General features: G+C 33.9%; 1 protein-coding gene across 1 annotated transcript in view; it reads left to right on the top strand.

Annotated features, from left to right (window-relative positions):
• The window catches only part of LOC144965641 (organic cation transporter protein-like), a 32,675-nt gene extending 16,875 nt beyond the window's left edge, over positions 1-15,800 (top strand). Inside the window, exons 8-11 of the mRNA XM_078901194.1 lie at positions 1,232-1,466; positions 3,421-3,594; positions 6,566-6,729; positions 7,556-15,800. Coding sequence (XP_078757320.1) covers positions 1,232-1,466; positions 3,421-3,594; positions 6,566-6,729; positions 7,556-7,580 — 598 coding nt within the window. The 3' untranslated portion in view covers positions 7,581-15,800. The remainder of the gene's footprint in view (positions 1-1,231; positions 1,467-3,420; positions 3,595-6,565; positions 6,730-7,555) is intronic.
• Positions 15,801-16,376: the final 576 nt, after the last annotated feature.

Here is a 16,376-nt window from a genome sequence, read left to right as displayed (position 1 = left end):
CTCCATTCCTTGATGGTTCTTGGGAAGAAACTGTTTTTATATTTGTTGGTTCTGTTGTGTTGGAATTGTGAACATACTGCTATGATAATTTCTTGTGAATGTACAGTGTTGTTTTGTCAAATATTGTGGTAGAGTTACTGCTGTTTTGTTGGAATATACTGTGCTGTGGAGAAGTTGGAGGTGTTTTTCTTTCCGCCCACTCTCCAGTGTTTTCCACTGCAACAATTTCAGGGCCTCAGTAACACATCTTGGTTCGCGCAAGTAATTGTTGATTATAAACATCGAAGCTGCCCTTTGAACTTGCTTGATTTTCTTGATGTGGCCTTGCTGATAAGGATCCCACACAGTGCACGTGTATTCCAATACGGGTCAGACTAAAGCATTGTATGCCTGTTCTTTGACCTTTGGGGGGCACTGGTACAGGTTCCGCCTCAGGAAGCCAAGGGTATGATTTGATTTTGCCACAATATTACCCATAGTGGGCAGGGGGGTACATACTGTGTCTTCTATCCCCTTATATCTGTTTTCCAACATGCTTTCTGTCTTTGTCTTGGAATGAGATTACTTGGTTTTGTCCTGGCCCTGGCCGGAGTCCTTGCTGGGAGGGAAACAGTCAAATGCATAGTTATTGTTTTGGGAGATGATATTTTTTTCCTTGTAAATCATCTCTGTTATGTATTATTATATTTGTTATTTTGAATTTATAATGTAAGCATTTGAGTGTATTCCTCTTTGTTGGATTTTGTGCTTGTGTCCGGATGAGACTTATAGGTGGTCTCAAACTAAGTACTTTGATAGTGTGCTCTTGGAATCTACATCTGATCCCTATTTGTTCCCAGTTCCCTTATGTCTTACTTTTTCTTGGGTGCTTTATTTGTAATTCTAGAACTTTTTACTATCCCCATTTTCTTCCTTTTTACTGGCGCTGATATAACCTAAATGTGTTGCAAGCGCCGTAAAACCCTTAAAAGCAAAAACAAAAAGCCACAATATTATCACTATGTTGGTCCCATTTCAGTGATTTGTAGTTGGATTCCCAAGTTGGGTATTGTCCACATGTTTTAATAACTGACCGCTTATTTGGTAGTCATAATTAATTTGCTGTTTTTTGTTTGTTATTGACATTACAACAGCAGTTACTTTCAGTAGGTAAATATTTTACTTGAGTTTGGAAGAGACGTCTCAACTGCCTTAATTATTTTTCAATTTTTCATTATTTTCCTTTTGTCAGATTTTCTGTGAATATGGCATATTATGGATTTTGGCTGAACATTGAAGATCTGAGTGGAGATGTATACCTCAACTTTACCATCACCAGCATAGTGGAGACCTTGGCCAACGTTTTTATCTTCATTTTTATAAACCGACTTGGACGTAAATCCCTCTACTTTGGCAGTATTATGACCAGTGCTTTGGGATTCCTTCTGACATTGATCCCACTTTATTTAGGATCGAAGACAAATAATGTAAGATATTAAGCTTGTCCATTAATGTTTTCTTTATAAAAAATGATATTTTAAGGAGAAAAATATGTAGAGTAACTGACCTCATATCAGCCACTCACAGCGAACATTGTGTCTCAGAAGTTGTCTTTTGTTTTAAAACCATTATCGAGCTGGTCTTCCATTTAAACAACTTTCAATTTCCATATCCCCATTGCCTTTTTATCTTGATCACTGATTTTAATCATGCGAGAGATACACAAACAACCGAGGTTGATTTTTTTGTTTTCATTGTTCTTAGACTAAGAAATTGACTGTCAGGATTAAAAAGATTCTATCCATACAATGAATGCTTTCATACATTTTATCAGTCTTGACACTAATGCCCGCTACACACCTACTGGTAGAAGTCATTTATACAGTGACAAAGTATGTCATCCACACCATTCAGATAAACCGCAAAAAAGCCCCTCAAAATGATACACGCTCTTCTTGCTCATCTTCCAAATTATAAAATAAACAAACTTTAAAGAGTTCAGAATAGGGCTGCTAGAATGGTCCTTGGAAAGTCTCATTTTGATGGTGCCAAAGCTATGGTAATTACTCTCAATTGGCTAGCTGTTAAAGCCAGAATTGAGTACAAAATTGCCCTCACCTGTTTTCATGTAGTTCAGTCTTCTGCCCCTCTTTATAATCAAGACTTTCTTCAGCCTTATGTTCCGAAGCGTAATTTGAGATCACATTACTCAAAATTGTAAGTAGTGCCGAAAACAAATCTTAAGAGTTTTGGAGATCGATCCTTTTCTGAATTTGGCCCCACAATTTGGAACTCTCTCTCCCATAAGAATATATGACATTGTTGGTGTCTTCTAGAAACATCTTAAGACATTTCTTTTCACCAAATACTTGCTTTTGTGAGTTGCACCTTGTCCTACTTATAACTGCATTGATAAAATAATGTGACATGAGTTGTGAGTAGAGAATAGTAAAATGTATTGTTTTTTAAGTGCTTTGAGGTTTCAACATAAAGCGCTTTATAACTGTACTCATTATTATTATTATTATTATTATTATTATTATTATTATTATTATTATTATTATTATTATTATTATTATTATTATTAAATAGTCCATGTGCAGCTGCGATAGACAAGTGTCCTATCCAAAGGGTAGCAAGCAATAGCTATTGTCCGTTTCACACTATAGAAACTCCGGCTCCATGGTCCTAATGGCGCTGAAGGACTACTACTACTAGTCAAGGTGCAGCAGACAAAAATGTAGAGAGATGATTTTTTTTGCCTATTGAGGCTTTAAAGACGTTATTTACTCTAACAGGTATTCCATATTACAATTCCCTTTTCCAAAACCACACTCGAGTACAGTTTCCACAATTTCTTCGAACTAATTTGAATTTTTGTAATTTTTCTCTTATTACTCTTTGGACATGATTTCCTTGATCAATGGATTTCTCAAACTTTTTTGTCTGTCCTGAAGAGTTTCAGGAAAGTATGCTCGAGTGTAATGTTTGGTCTCGAAAAAGAGGAGGAAGGAGTTATAGATTTTTAAAACTCATTTCTACATAAATTTTATTATTTGGTAAGGAGTTATCTTAATGAGTGAAGAGTAAATAGAATTTGTTTTTTGGTTAAAGAACAGCTCGAAACATTTTATGTTGAGTATTTTGTTCCTTCTTTTATTAAGCATTTGCCTTCAATTTTGTTCATTACTTTTTACATCCACAGCTTCTAGAAGTTTAGCATTCACTTTAATATTTTGACAAATTATGATTTGATCGAGTTTGGTGCGCCTTATGTAAAATGAGATGAGGGGGAGAATTTTATAGAAAGAAAAAGAGAGAAATGCTCAAAGATTTTGCCTAAGAATCAACATTTAAGAATGATGAGAAATCAAAACACTTATATCTCATCCATATAATGACCACTAAAGACAAAAAGACCTCTTCACCATCTCCTGACAGGTGTTTACCTTTGGCCTTATGATGATCGGCAAGTTTGGTAATACAGCAGCCTACTCCATAATGTTTGTTTACATGTCAGAGCTGGTACCTACCAGTCTCCGTAACTCGGCCATGGGACTGAGTCAGTGTATTGAGTTCATGGGTGGTGCCACGTCTCCTTACATTACAGATATTGTGAGTAACACTCGTTTAAATGAATGATATTAAAATCTATTTATAAAGTGCCCATTCACACAAAAATATTTTCATCAAAGTCGAGAATAAGACAATTTTTATTATTTCAGACAGAAAAGGTGAATTTTAAAACACCAATTAAAAAGGTGTTGAAGCCCAATTATATTGCTTGTGAAATTCATGATACCGGTGTTGTTTGATAAATTTCTAAGAGTAATAAGATTCAGGATCACTATCAAAATTTTCAGCAAAAATATTTGTAAAATCAGAAAAGGTGAAAAGATCTGCCAAAATTTTCAACAATTTTAATCCTATTCCTGAACTGTGAGGTACATTTGTACCCCAAGGCGTGTCTTTTTGGCTCTAAAATATTTATTTCAACGGATTTGCCCCAAATTTGGACGATTCCTCAAAAATTATGAGTATTACTGAAAACTTGTTTGAAAAAATGAGTAGTTTTTTATATACACATGCATGAAGTTTCTTGTGTCCTATTCCTGCACTGAGGGGTTCAAATGTACCCCCAGACTCTCATATAAGGAAAAAACAAAAATATACCGATTCCTGCACTTCGGGATACAAATCTACCACACACTGTGCATAAGTAATACACAGTTATTTCTTTCTGATCCATTGTTCACCTAACAGTAGTTATCTTGAAGTTGTTTTCCTCAGCATTGAGAGAAAAACAATTGCCTCAGGCAACATCTCGAGTAAGATAGAGATAAGATCAGATACGTCAGATGCATTATCAATTGCAGTCATACACCATCTCATGAGACTATGATGTACTTACTATGGAGTCTGGAGTCCTTTCCCACAAAACACTGATTGGGATAATTTTAGTGAACCAAGCCATGGCACCAGAATCTAACTTTGGGATAAACATTTAATCAATGAGCATCATAAGTGTCAAGGGGGTTGGTCAGAGCTATCCAGCAACTCAAAAGCTTAACTGCTGCAGGCCATGTGGGACCGAAGTCTGATTAGTAATGAGCTATAAAATATGAAATTGGGTCTCTAATTTGAAGTTAAAAAAAAGATACATACACCGTTGCAACAATCTGAAGCTAAGGCCTAGCTGAATGTTGACAACACACAGGTGAGGTTTGTGGGACTCCCCAACTTGCCTTGTTGCAAATCACCGCAGCAAGCCACAAAATATCAATAGTACTATGCACACAGATGAGGCTTGCAAGTGAATTCAAAACGACCTCCAGAGAAGGAAGTTGTGAAAAATACTCTTCAATGGACCATGTCCTATTCAGAGGATAGTTAGCCATTGCAACTGTCCATTTCACACAAGAAAAAATTCCAACAGAATGAGCTTGACAAAACCAGGGGTTTAAATAAGTTATTTTGGATATATGTAGCAAACTGACTTCTGAACACAACTAAAGATGTCAGAGGATCATCAGCATATAACTAGTTTTGTCACAAAGACGAACAATCTTGATCATGGTCAGTAGCTGGTTGGATAGTTTTAATAATAACAGAGTAGCCTTGGCGTTGTCTTTGGATAAATTATTTTCACACATCATCCCTTAGCTCTTATATGTGAAGATAACCAAATATGAGCCATGAAAGATATAAGAATGGTAGAACAGAAAGAGGCCCTACAGGTTGCGTGTACTATGGCCTGTGCAGCGACTGCACTGGAACTGCACACCACAAATATGAATTAGAGATAAGAAGAGGCACACCACATGAACAACATTTGTGCTCAAAGTACAGAAATTGAATTGATATTAGGAGCCAACTGAAAAAAAATATCTCAATAAATTACTTCTAGCTTTTCATTAGGGTGGTGACCCGATAGCTCAGTTGGTAGAGCACTCACTTCATAGACAAAGACTGATAGATCCCAGATGAAGTGGAGGTTTTTTTTTTTATTTCTGACCCCACTATTCACCCAGCAGTGATTGAGTTGCTATACTAGTGCCCCTATCAAGGCAGTTGCAAGCTATTGCTGCTGCTGTCAAAAAAATTTAATGCTATAGAAATTGGGATAAACCCCGACCTCACAGGTAATGGCTCTGACGGATTACTTTTTTTTTCTTTAGGGCAATCAATACAATAAAATAATGGAGTTGAATGCCACACAATTCAATATTTATCGTCTTGCCTTCTTTTTTTGGACACATTATAATTTTTTTTTTTTTTATTTAAAGGTCATTTTTGTTTTTATAACCCGAATATTTTATACATAGTTATGATATTTAATAACAATAATTTATTTCAATATCTTCTACATAGGTTACATTTGATTAACCCACCCTAGTTTTTATTTTGTAAGATAGTGTTCGTGGACTCCCATAGTTGGCAGGGAGATACATACTGTCTTCTATCCCCCTATGTCTGTTTTCCAACATGCTTTCTGTCTTTGTCTTGGAATGAGATTACTTGGTTTTATCCTGGCCCTGGCCGGATACACTGGCTGGGAGGGAAACAATCAAAAGTTAGTTAGTTTTGGGAGATGATATTTTTTTTCCTTGTATATCATCTCTATTATGCACTGTATTACGTTTTGTTTATGTACGTATTATATATGATTTGTAAACATTTGAGTGTAGTCCTCTTAGTGGGGACCTGTGCTTGTGTCTGGATGAGACTTTTAGTGATCTCAAACTAAGTACACTGATAGCGTGCTCTTGGAATCTACATCTGTTCCCTATTTGAACCAATTCCACTTTGTCTCCTTATTCTTGGATGCGCTAATTGTAATTCTAGAACTTTTTACTATCCCATTATCTTCCTTTTTACTGGCGCTGATATGACCTTAATGTTTTGCAAGCGCTGTAAAACCCTTAAAAACAAAAAAGTGTTAGTGGGGGTTATTGCATTTAATATATTGTTCGTAACAGGATGCAATATTTCATTTTTGTGTCATGTTCCCATAACTCATATCTGTAGTCTAGTTATGATCCAAAATAAGGTATGATATCACTTAATTTCTACATATGAATTTCAGGGCAAACTCTTTGATGAGAGGAGCAGCAAGGCTTTTCCAATGATTGTTTTTGGTTCTCTCAGTTTGGTGGTTGGAATTTTTTCCTTGCTTCTACCAGAGACAAGAAACAAACAACTTCCTGAAACTGTTGCAGAGGCGGTAACTTTTGGACAGCATGAGGAATTGTAAGAATGTTAGAAATGGTTTTGAAATGTAACATGTAAAGTTGTACTGCCTTTTACCATTTTGAGATGCTACTCTATTTATGAGTCAATGAGGTTAGTTCACGGCTGTAATGCGGTCATGTGACATCTATGTTGTGTTGATTGATGGTAATAATAATAATAAGGAGAAGAAGAAAGAAGAAAGATGATGATGATAATAACAAAGATATTTATATTATTAATATTGATTATGATGATGATGATTACAACGGTAGTAATAATAAAAATAATAGTAGCAATAATTATAATAATGATAAAGCTTAAGCTACTACTACCACAACTTATTTTACTGCTACTTTTACTACTACTACTACTACTACTACTACTACTACTACTACTACTACTACTACTACTACTACTACTACTACTACTACTACTACTACTACGACTACTACTACTACGACTACTACGACTACGACTACTACGACTACGACTACGACTACGACTACGACTACGACTACGACTACTACTACTACTACTACTACTACTACTACTACTACTACTACTGTTACTACTACTACCACTACTACTACTACTACTACTACTACTACTACTACTACTACTACTACTACTACTACTACTACTACTACTACTACTATTACTATTACTATTACTATTACTACTACTACTACTACTACTACTACTACTACTACTACTACTACTACTACTACTACTACTACTACTACTACTACTACTACTACTACTACTACTACTACTACTACTAATAATAATAATAATAATATTAATACTAATACTACTACTGTTAATAATAATTTGCTTTAACCAGATACAAGGAACAGACAATTTCCTGAAACTGTTGCAGAGGCGGCAAAGTTTGAACAACATGAGGAATTGTAAGAATGTTAACAACTGTGTTGAAATGTAACATATAAAGTTGTACTGCCTTTTAACATTTTGAGATACTACTCTATTTATGAGTCAATGAGGTTAGTTCACGGCTGTTATGCGGTCATGTGACATCTATGTTGTGTTAACTTGTTTCCAATGTTAACAACGAAATGACATCATTTTTACGGTTTAATAGAAAGAAAAGACTTGTTGTTACCTTATCACTTATCAAATCAATGATTAAAAAGAAAAAGAAAAGTGTACATTGTGAGTGAGTGTGTGTGTGTGTGTGTGTGTGTGTGTGTGTGTGTGTGTGTGTGTGTGTAAAATAGGGTTGGAGAGGAGAGAGAGAGAGAGAGAAATGGAAGGGTGTAACAGAGAGGGAAGAGAGTTAATAAATAAGAAGAGGGAGAAAGAGAGTTTTTTACAATGGCATGTAACCTTGTTTGAAGGCCTGCAATACAATACAATATTATTCATTTTGCTTCCATTCCAAAAGTTTTTCTCCATTCATATCAGTCCAATATTCGATCACAACTTAGAGCTTAAAATGAAGGAAAATAGCAATGATAAGAATAAAAATACTAATAACAATACTACTGTTAATATTAATGATTATAATAATAATAACAATAATAACAATAATAATAATTATTATACTATTAATGATAATGATGATAATAATAATAAGAAGAAGAAGAAAAGAAGAATAAGTCGACCCTGCTTAATTACACACCCTTGGAAGTTCAGGCTAGTGTGTCGATTAAGCAGAGTGTGAGATTAAACGGAGAAGGTAAAAATTACATCTAAGCATAAGCTTTCATGTGCCATTCATGTAGGACTTTAACTTCTGAGTTTTCTACGGGCTTTGGACCGTCACGTTCTAGACAAGACCTGATTAGAATATTTGTTTTTATTTATTTATTTGGGTTGTTTGTATAAAAATTATTTTTCTTCTTTTTTTTGGTTAAATCTTTTCTTTTTCATGTTTTATGGACAATAAAATGTGACATTATTGTTTGTTCGAACTGCAATCGCAAAACATTGATTGCTTTCTATTCTGTGCAAGCTGTTTATAAACCTTTGTCTCCAAACTCTCCAATGTAGATCATCGAGAGGGGGAGAGAGCAAAACCCAATGGCAATGTAACCCTTTGAAGGGGAAATACAATCTTACTTTGGCCCAACACTAGATCTTCCCGTTTTCATCAAAAGATGAGTAACTGCAAAACGATTATTGATAATTGAGGTCTGAGGTGGGATACTCTGACTGCTTTCTTGGTGGAAACACTTTATTCTTCATTGACAAAAAGAAAGATAAAAGGAAACTATTTTCTGAAAATAAAAAAAATCAACTTCGCTGTTAAGGGGTTAAACCACTTGCATGACAAGCATTCATGACACTCCCATGTACTACGTCATCAGGTGATTCATCTCTCTTTCATCTTTCACCAGGCCTTCATCCCTTATCCCTTGGATTGTGAATTGTTTTCTCGCTCATTCAATTAAAACCAAGACATCGAGTAGCTTGTTGACTATTGGATGTGAATTGGTTTGAAAGCGATACAGTTTTGAGTTCCAATTCAATGCTCGATGAATCGGTTTGCCGCAAGGGTCTTGTGGACAGCGAGCTGTTCCAGTGTCCCACCACAGCTCTAACTTATACTACTGCTATTACTACCACTACTACAACTAGTACTGCCACTACTACTTCTAATACTATTATTACTACTATTACTACTACTACTACTACTACTACTACTGCTACTACAACTACAAAAATAAAATAGATGAGATTGTGACAGAAATAATAGTGCGATTGACAGTATGAAAATGTTCAAAGTGGTGAATACAATCAAACAACAGAAAACACATAATAGACTTATAATCAAAGATAACTGTAATAAGACCTTATGTAATGATAAAGAAATTATAAACACAATAAGCGTGTACTACACTGAGAAATACAAGGGTATTCAAGAAGTGTAACCATTCAAGTCTACCAAACGCCTATAATGCCCCAAGAAAAAGTGAAGCCATACAAAAGCTCAATAACAACAAATCGCCAGGTTTAGATTGTGTTAGAGCAGAAGAACTAAAATGTCTTGACAATGAAGTCATGCAAATACTGGCTGATATGTATAATAAGATATTTAAGACAAAACAAGTTCTCAATCTTGGAAATGGAAAACTCGTTCTGCTAAACAAACCAAATAAAAAGAAAGGCCCTTTAGAAAATTTGCGACCAATCATTTAATTATCCACACTAAGAAAAGTTTTAAGCACAATCACGCTCAACAGAATTAGAGAAAAGATAGAGGAATATCTTTCACCATCACAAAGCGGGTTTAGAAGATATAGAACTTCGAACATAGAATGGGCCCATCAATGGCTGAAAGCCAAAATGGAGAAATATAAGGAAGAATTTACCATACTTGGAATAGATATGAGTTCAGCTTTCGACACCATTTGGAGAACCAAGTTGTTATCAATCCTTGACTTATTCTTGAACAAAAATCACGTGAAGCTCATAAGATACCTATTATCAAATACTACATTACAATTTTAATCCAGCAGAGAATTAACAACAATAACAACCTCAATTGGATCCTCTCAAGGAGACAGCTTGAGTCCAATTATATTCTTGATATACCTCGAATCAGCCATGAAAGAACTAAGACCAAAATTACTGCCAACAAAGATCAACGGTGAATTAATAAACACAGATGATACATACCTAAACTTTGAATCGGAACATTAAGCAAAAATGTACACGCCAATAATATCAACTACCCTAGAAGCATGGAATCTAAAAGTGCAATGCAGAATATACAAAAATCAACAGAAATTTAAATAAATGGAAAAGTGTATGTAAACTAGGCAATTTGATCAACAAAAATTAAGACATTAGAAAAGGAAAACAGCTGGCCACCAATGCATTCAACCAACTCTAAAATTTATGGAATAGAAATAATATAATCAGTGAGCATAAACGAATACAGATTTATGAGGCACTGATTATTCCGATATTAACATATAATTGTGGAACCTGGGGCCTCACAAAAAAAGAACTTAGAAAGTCTCAATTCATACCATTGCTAACAATTACATCTCATCACGTAATCAGAATCTATTGGCCAGAGACAACTACAAATACTGATCTCTATGAAAAAACCAGGGTCCAACGCCCGAGTACAATAATAAAAGAACAGTGATGAGGCTATTTGGTCACATCTTTCATCGAGAAGATAACATCTCAGCCCAAACTGCAATGGCAGAATATTTCTTTCATGGCAACAAATGTGTAGGGAGACCACCAACATCAATATTAACTACCCTGAACCAGGATCTCTCTACATATCAGAAATTTCTGGATTCAAATAAGGCTGAATTAAAAATCCCTGAAGAACCAAGAAATATTGCAGTGCCCTCCGTAAAAAAGTCACAACAAGATCTTGACAGCCTCAAAACTCTGGCCCAGGACCGTGACCAATAGAAATGATTAACAGCATGGATGGAGAGAGCAGCTATACTCATCGACTATGACTGAATCACACAATTCTCAGCAAGCGTCATTCGGACTGCGAGGCTGCTGCTGCTGCTACTACTACTACTACTACTACTACTACTACTACTACTACTATTACCACCACCACCACCACCACCACGATATCAGGAATGGTAATTGTAGTCTTTTAATATAAGAATTTTGTCAAATTTGATTAAAAAGGAAAAGGCCTATTTGGAGATTTAAAATAAAAGGAAGAATGATATTTCATGATGCAGTAAGTAAAACAATTGTGACTTTTTACTATAGAATATTAATCGAAAGCTAAGGCAGACAGAGGTGGTTAGAAGAGTTGAAACATTTGCACAAGCTGCTGCGAAACTTCATTCAGAAATGTACTAAGAGTTTCATCACAAACCCTATTCTGAAAAAAATAGTGTTTTCCAAACTTATGACATTAATTTCTAATATTCATTTTATGAACCACATCATTTTAAAAATAATTCAAGTGAACAGAGTGTAGACTTTATTGTTGTTGAGATATAACTCAATAAGATCTTTGAATATATCTAGGTGTGTTCACTCGTTTGCATTTATCAACAAACACAAGTTGGCTCTCATTGTTAGATATTAGGTGGCCTTTTTAAATGCATATCCCATGGAAGTCATGTGACATCGCTGTCCGTTGTCAGGTTGTGTGAACTAACCTCATTGTTAACGAACTTTACTCAATGATTCCTTTTATAAACAATGTATATATACAAGACATTTTAGGATTCGTGATTGATGGGAGAAACCACAAAATGTTATTTACTCACGATCACAATAAGTTGGATTGACTGATGTGCCATTTTCTTGATATCTATCTTGTTTATTTAGTGTAAGGTGCCATTATTATCAACCATTTTTGGACAATGCGATTCTATTTATGAAGTTATTGTTCATGAATATTACCAGGTGATTCCTTTTATAAACAATGTATATATACTAGACATTTTAGGATTCGTGATTGATGTGAGAAACCACAAAATACTACTTACTCTTGATCACAATAAGTTGGATCGACTGATGTGCCATTTGTTTTATATCCTCAGTTCAAGGTGCCTTTATTATCAACCATTTTTAGACAATGCAATTCTATTTATGAATTATTATTAATGAATTTTACCCAGTGATCCCTTTCATACAATAGATTTACAAAAAAATTAAAGTAATAATGATTGATGTGAAAAACCACAAAAGGCTATTTTATCATGATAACTTTAAGCAGGATCGACGGATGTCCCATTGTCTAGATATTTTTTTTTTACTGTTATGATGTAAGTGTCAATATTTTGTACACATTATGGCGGATGAGGCTTTGGTAATCTTCTTTGTAAAAATGATGTGTATTTATTTCTGCAAGCTTGTGGGCTTGTATGTAGAATGTTTGTTTTTTTAAAAGGTAAAAAAATGTTGATAGGTATTCTGATTATGTAATCTGAGTCACTGTTTAGTATGCTATTTTAAGCTCTTGAAAAAAGATATTTATGGGCAATAGCTGCATTCAGTTTTCTTTTTTGGAGAGAACTGCGATGTAGTGTCACTATCCTTGACATATGTAAACTATTTGTTTTGTTTGATTTTATATTATGTACACCACAGGCAATTTTGTTTGTCAACAAAAATTTTAATTGTTGTTGAGGACTAGATAAGTAAACAAGCACAGGCAGTAAAACAGCAATTAAACCTCTCGGTTAATCAGTACTTACGCCATACTGCATTTTTTCAACTGTCAACTTAAGTGAGAAGTCAGTTTTCTTTCTTTATAAAATGCATTGGTTAAAAAAAAAAGATTTATTAATGATTTTGAATTTCATTAAAACATTTTTTAAAAAAACATTACTTGGAAAATAATGTGCAGCTATGTCGTCTAGAGGTATGACACTCGCATTTGGATTGGAAGGTCCTGGCTTCGAGTCCTGCTCGGTGCATAGTTAGTCCTTGGAAAAGGCTCTTTACTCACATTCTCTCACCGTACTCTGGTGTAATATGAGTACCTGGCCGTTAACAGCACTGCCTCTGTAGGAAAAAAAAAAGTATTATTGCCAGGCATCGTGTATCGTTCTACATGTTACGTGTTACTGTAGGTCAGGGACCCTTTGTAAAGCGCTTTGAGCATGTGTAGCGGTTATATATATTTTTTTTAAAGCTGAAGCTCAAAATACATGGAGTAACAACACTAATCCAGTTTTCATTACATTCTGTATGTTTATTTTTGTACCAGTCAGCAATTATGATTGTATAAATGTGGTTGTTTTCATGTTTGAAGTTAATCCATTAATTTTTCTTTGTTTGATTTTGGCCAGTACCACCTCTTTTTTATAAGATGAAAATATGTTATATTATTGATATTCTCTGTTTTCGAATTTCAGTTTGGTTTTTATTGTATTTTGTTAGTTTCAGTTTCTTTTTTTCTTGATTTACACATGTACATAAAATTGAAAACGGGTTACCAATAGAATTATCGTTACTGGTAATGAATTTTCTTCACTAGTGCTGTCATATTCTGAATAGTACAAATTGCCAACATTATGCAAAGTTAAAACTTTTGTTTTACATGGTGCAATTATGATTGTATAAACGTGGTTGTTTTCATGTTTGAAGTTAATCCATTTTGCCTTCTCCTCTCTCATTCAATGTTTGAGATGACAATATTTTATATTATGGATATTCTTTGTTTTTAAATTTCAGTTTGGTTTTTATTATATTTTGTTAGTTTCAATTTCTTTAGGTCTTGATTTACACTTGTATATAAAAATTGAAAACGGGTCAGCAATAGGATTATCATCACAAACTGGTAATGAATTTACCTGTTATATTCAGGATAATAGAAACTGACAAAATTATACAAAGTTAAACTTCCTATTTATATGATGCTGAAACTGTAAGTATCTATACATTACAAAAGCTCAGTTGAGCTTTTTATATTCTTTTCGAGTTTTTAACCCAATTCTTGCACACTTATTATCAATGAATGTTGACATGAAAATTATAATATGGATTCTTAACTATTGAAATAAAAAGACCACAATTTGTTTCTATGGAAATCAAAAATGAAACAATCAAATCATATAAAACTATTACTAACACAGGAGTCTCCAATGTGCCGTAGTAATACTAGCACCAAATTTCTCATTCTGACACAAGCACAGGTCCCCACTAAGACTAAGAGGAACACTCAAATGTTTACAAATCATACGTAAAACAAAAATAACACAACGAATAAAAGAGAGATGATTTACAAGAAATTTACCCTCCAGCCAGGGTACCACTGGGCTACAAGTAACAAAGCTACAACAAGTAAAAACAAATAATTTCATGCCTTTTGATCTAAAGTTAATTTTAAATCTCTAGAAGATATTTTTAAAAAAATCGTTTTAAGGAAAGGGCAATTCATTAAAAATTTACATAAAGTAAGTCATATCTCTACTATTAAGAATAGATGTACACTAGAAGTAGTAATATAATGTCTGAAACTATGATATTTTATGTTATGATTTTGTTTAAGTTTGGCAGATGGACAGAAACATTTCCTCCTTTTTGACAAATTGCCATTATCACCACTGAGACAGCGACATTTTAATTATTTCCTTCAAATGGTTGTGAGAAATTATAAGATGTTATTCTACCCCTATCTTGGTCCACACTATCCCTAATTTAAGATTATATTTTACCAAGACCAACATCCATATAGTTCTGATTAAAAGAAATACATACTATGATATAATGTAAATAATATGATAATATCATAATATAGTTTAATATAAGGTAATATATCATATTTTAAAGTTTACCTTCTCCCATAGTGGGTAGGGAGGTACTTACTGCGTCTTCTATCCCCCTATATCTATTTTCAAACTTGCTTTCTGTCTTTGTCTTGGAATGAGATTACTTGGTTTTGTCCTGGTCCTGGCCGGATGCCCTGGCTGCGAGGGAAACAGTTGAATGTATAGTTATAGTTTTGGGAGATGATATTTGTAAAGCATTTCTCTGTTATGCACTGTATTATGTTTTCTTTATATTATACATGATTTGTAAAACATTTGAGTGTATTCCTCTCAGTGGGGCCCTGTGCTTGTGTCTGGATGAGACTTTTAGTGATCTCAAACTAAGTACATTGATAGTGTGCTCTTGGAATCTACATCTGTTTCCTATTTGAACCAATTCCCCTTTGTCTTACCTTTTCTCGGGTGCTTTAATTGTCATTCTAGAACTTTTTACTATCATATTTTCTTCCTTTTTACTGGCGCCGATATGACCTTAATGTGTTGCAAGCATCGTAAAACCCTTAAAAACCTTGCTTTAGATATTTATTTACTTACAGAATATATCATAATATAGTTTAGTCTACCTTGCTTTAGATATTAATTTACCTACAGAATATATCATAATATAGTTTAGTCTACCTTGCTTTAGATATTAATTTACCTACAGAATATATCATAATATAGTTTAATCTACCTCGTTTTAGATATTTATTTACCTACAGAATATATCATAATACAGTTTAATATTAGGTATTATATCATATTTTTGTCTACCTCGTTTTAGATATTTATTTACCTACAGAATATATCATAATACAGTTTAATATTAGGTATTATATCATATTTTTGTCTACCTCGTTTTAGATATTTATTTACCTACAGAATATATCATAATACAGTTTAATATTAGGTATTATATCATATTTTTGTCTACCTCGTTTTAGATATTTATTTACCTACAGAATATATCATAATACAGTTTAATATTAGGTATTATATCATATTTTTGTCTACCTCGTTTTAGATATTTATTTACCTACAGAATTGAACTTGTATTTGAACTTAATTAGTATGGAGTATAACAGATTAATCTATTTATTTACCTACATATATATAGTTTATACCAGAAGACCAAGTGATATGTGGTCTAGTGGTATGACACTCGTTTTCGGATCAGAAGATCCTGGGTTTGAGCCTCCCTCGGCACATAGTTGAGTCCTTGGAAAAGACTCTTTAGTCACATTCTCTCACCGTACTCAGGTGTAAAATGAGTACCTGGCCATTAACAGCATTGTATCTGTCCGAAAAAAATGTTAATATTGCCTAACAGGCGTCATGTCCCGTCCTATATGTCAAGTGTTGCTGTTGGCCAGGGACCCCTTGTAAAGCGCTTTGAGAACATTTAGTCGATATTGCGCTATGTAAAAGCTCAATTATTTTTTT

This window comes from Berghia stephanieae, chromosome 2 (genome assembly GCF_034508935.2).
Source record: "Berghia stephanieae isolate SIO BIC M18660-M18661 chromosome 2, UCSD_Bste_1.3, whole genome shotgun sequence".
In the NCBI taxonomy this organism is placed as follows: Eukaryota; Metazoa; Mollusca; class Gastropoda; order Nudibranchia; family Aeolidiidae; genus Berghia; species Berghia stephanieae.
This window is presented reverse-complemented; position numbering and strand designations above follow the sequence as displayed.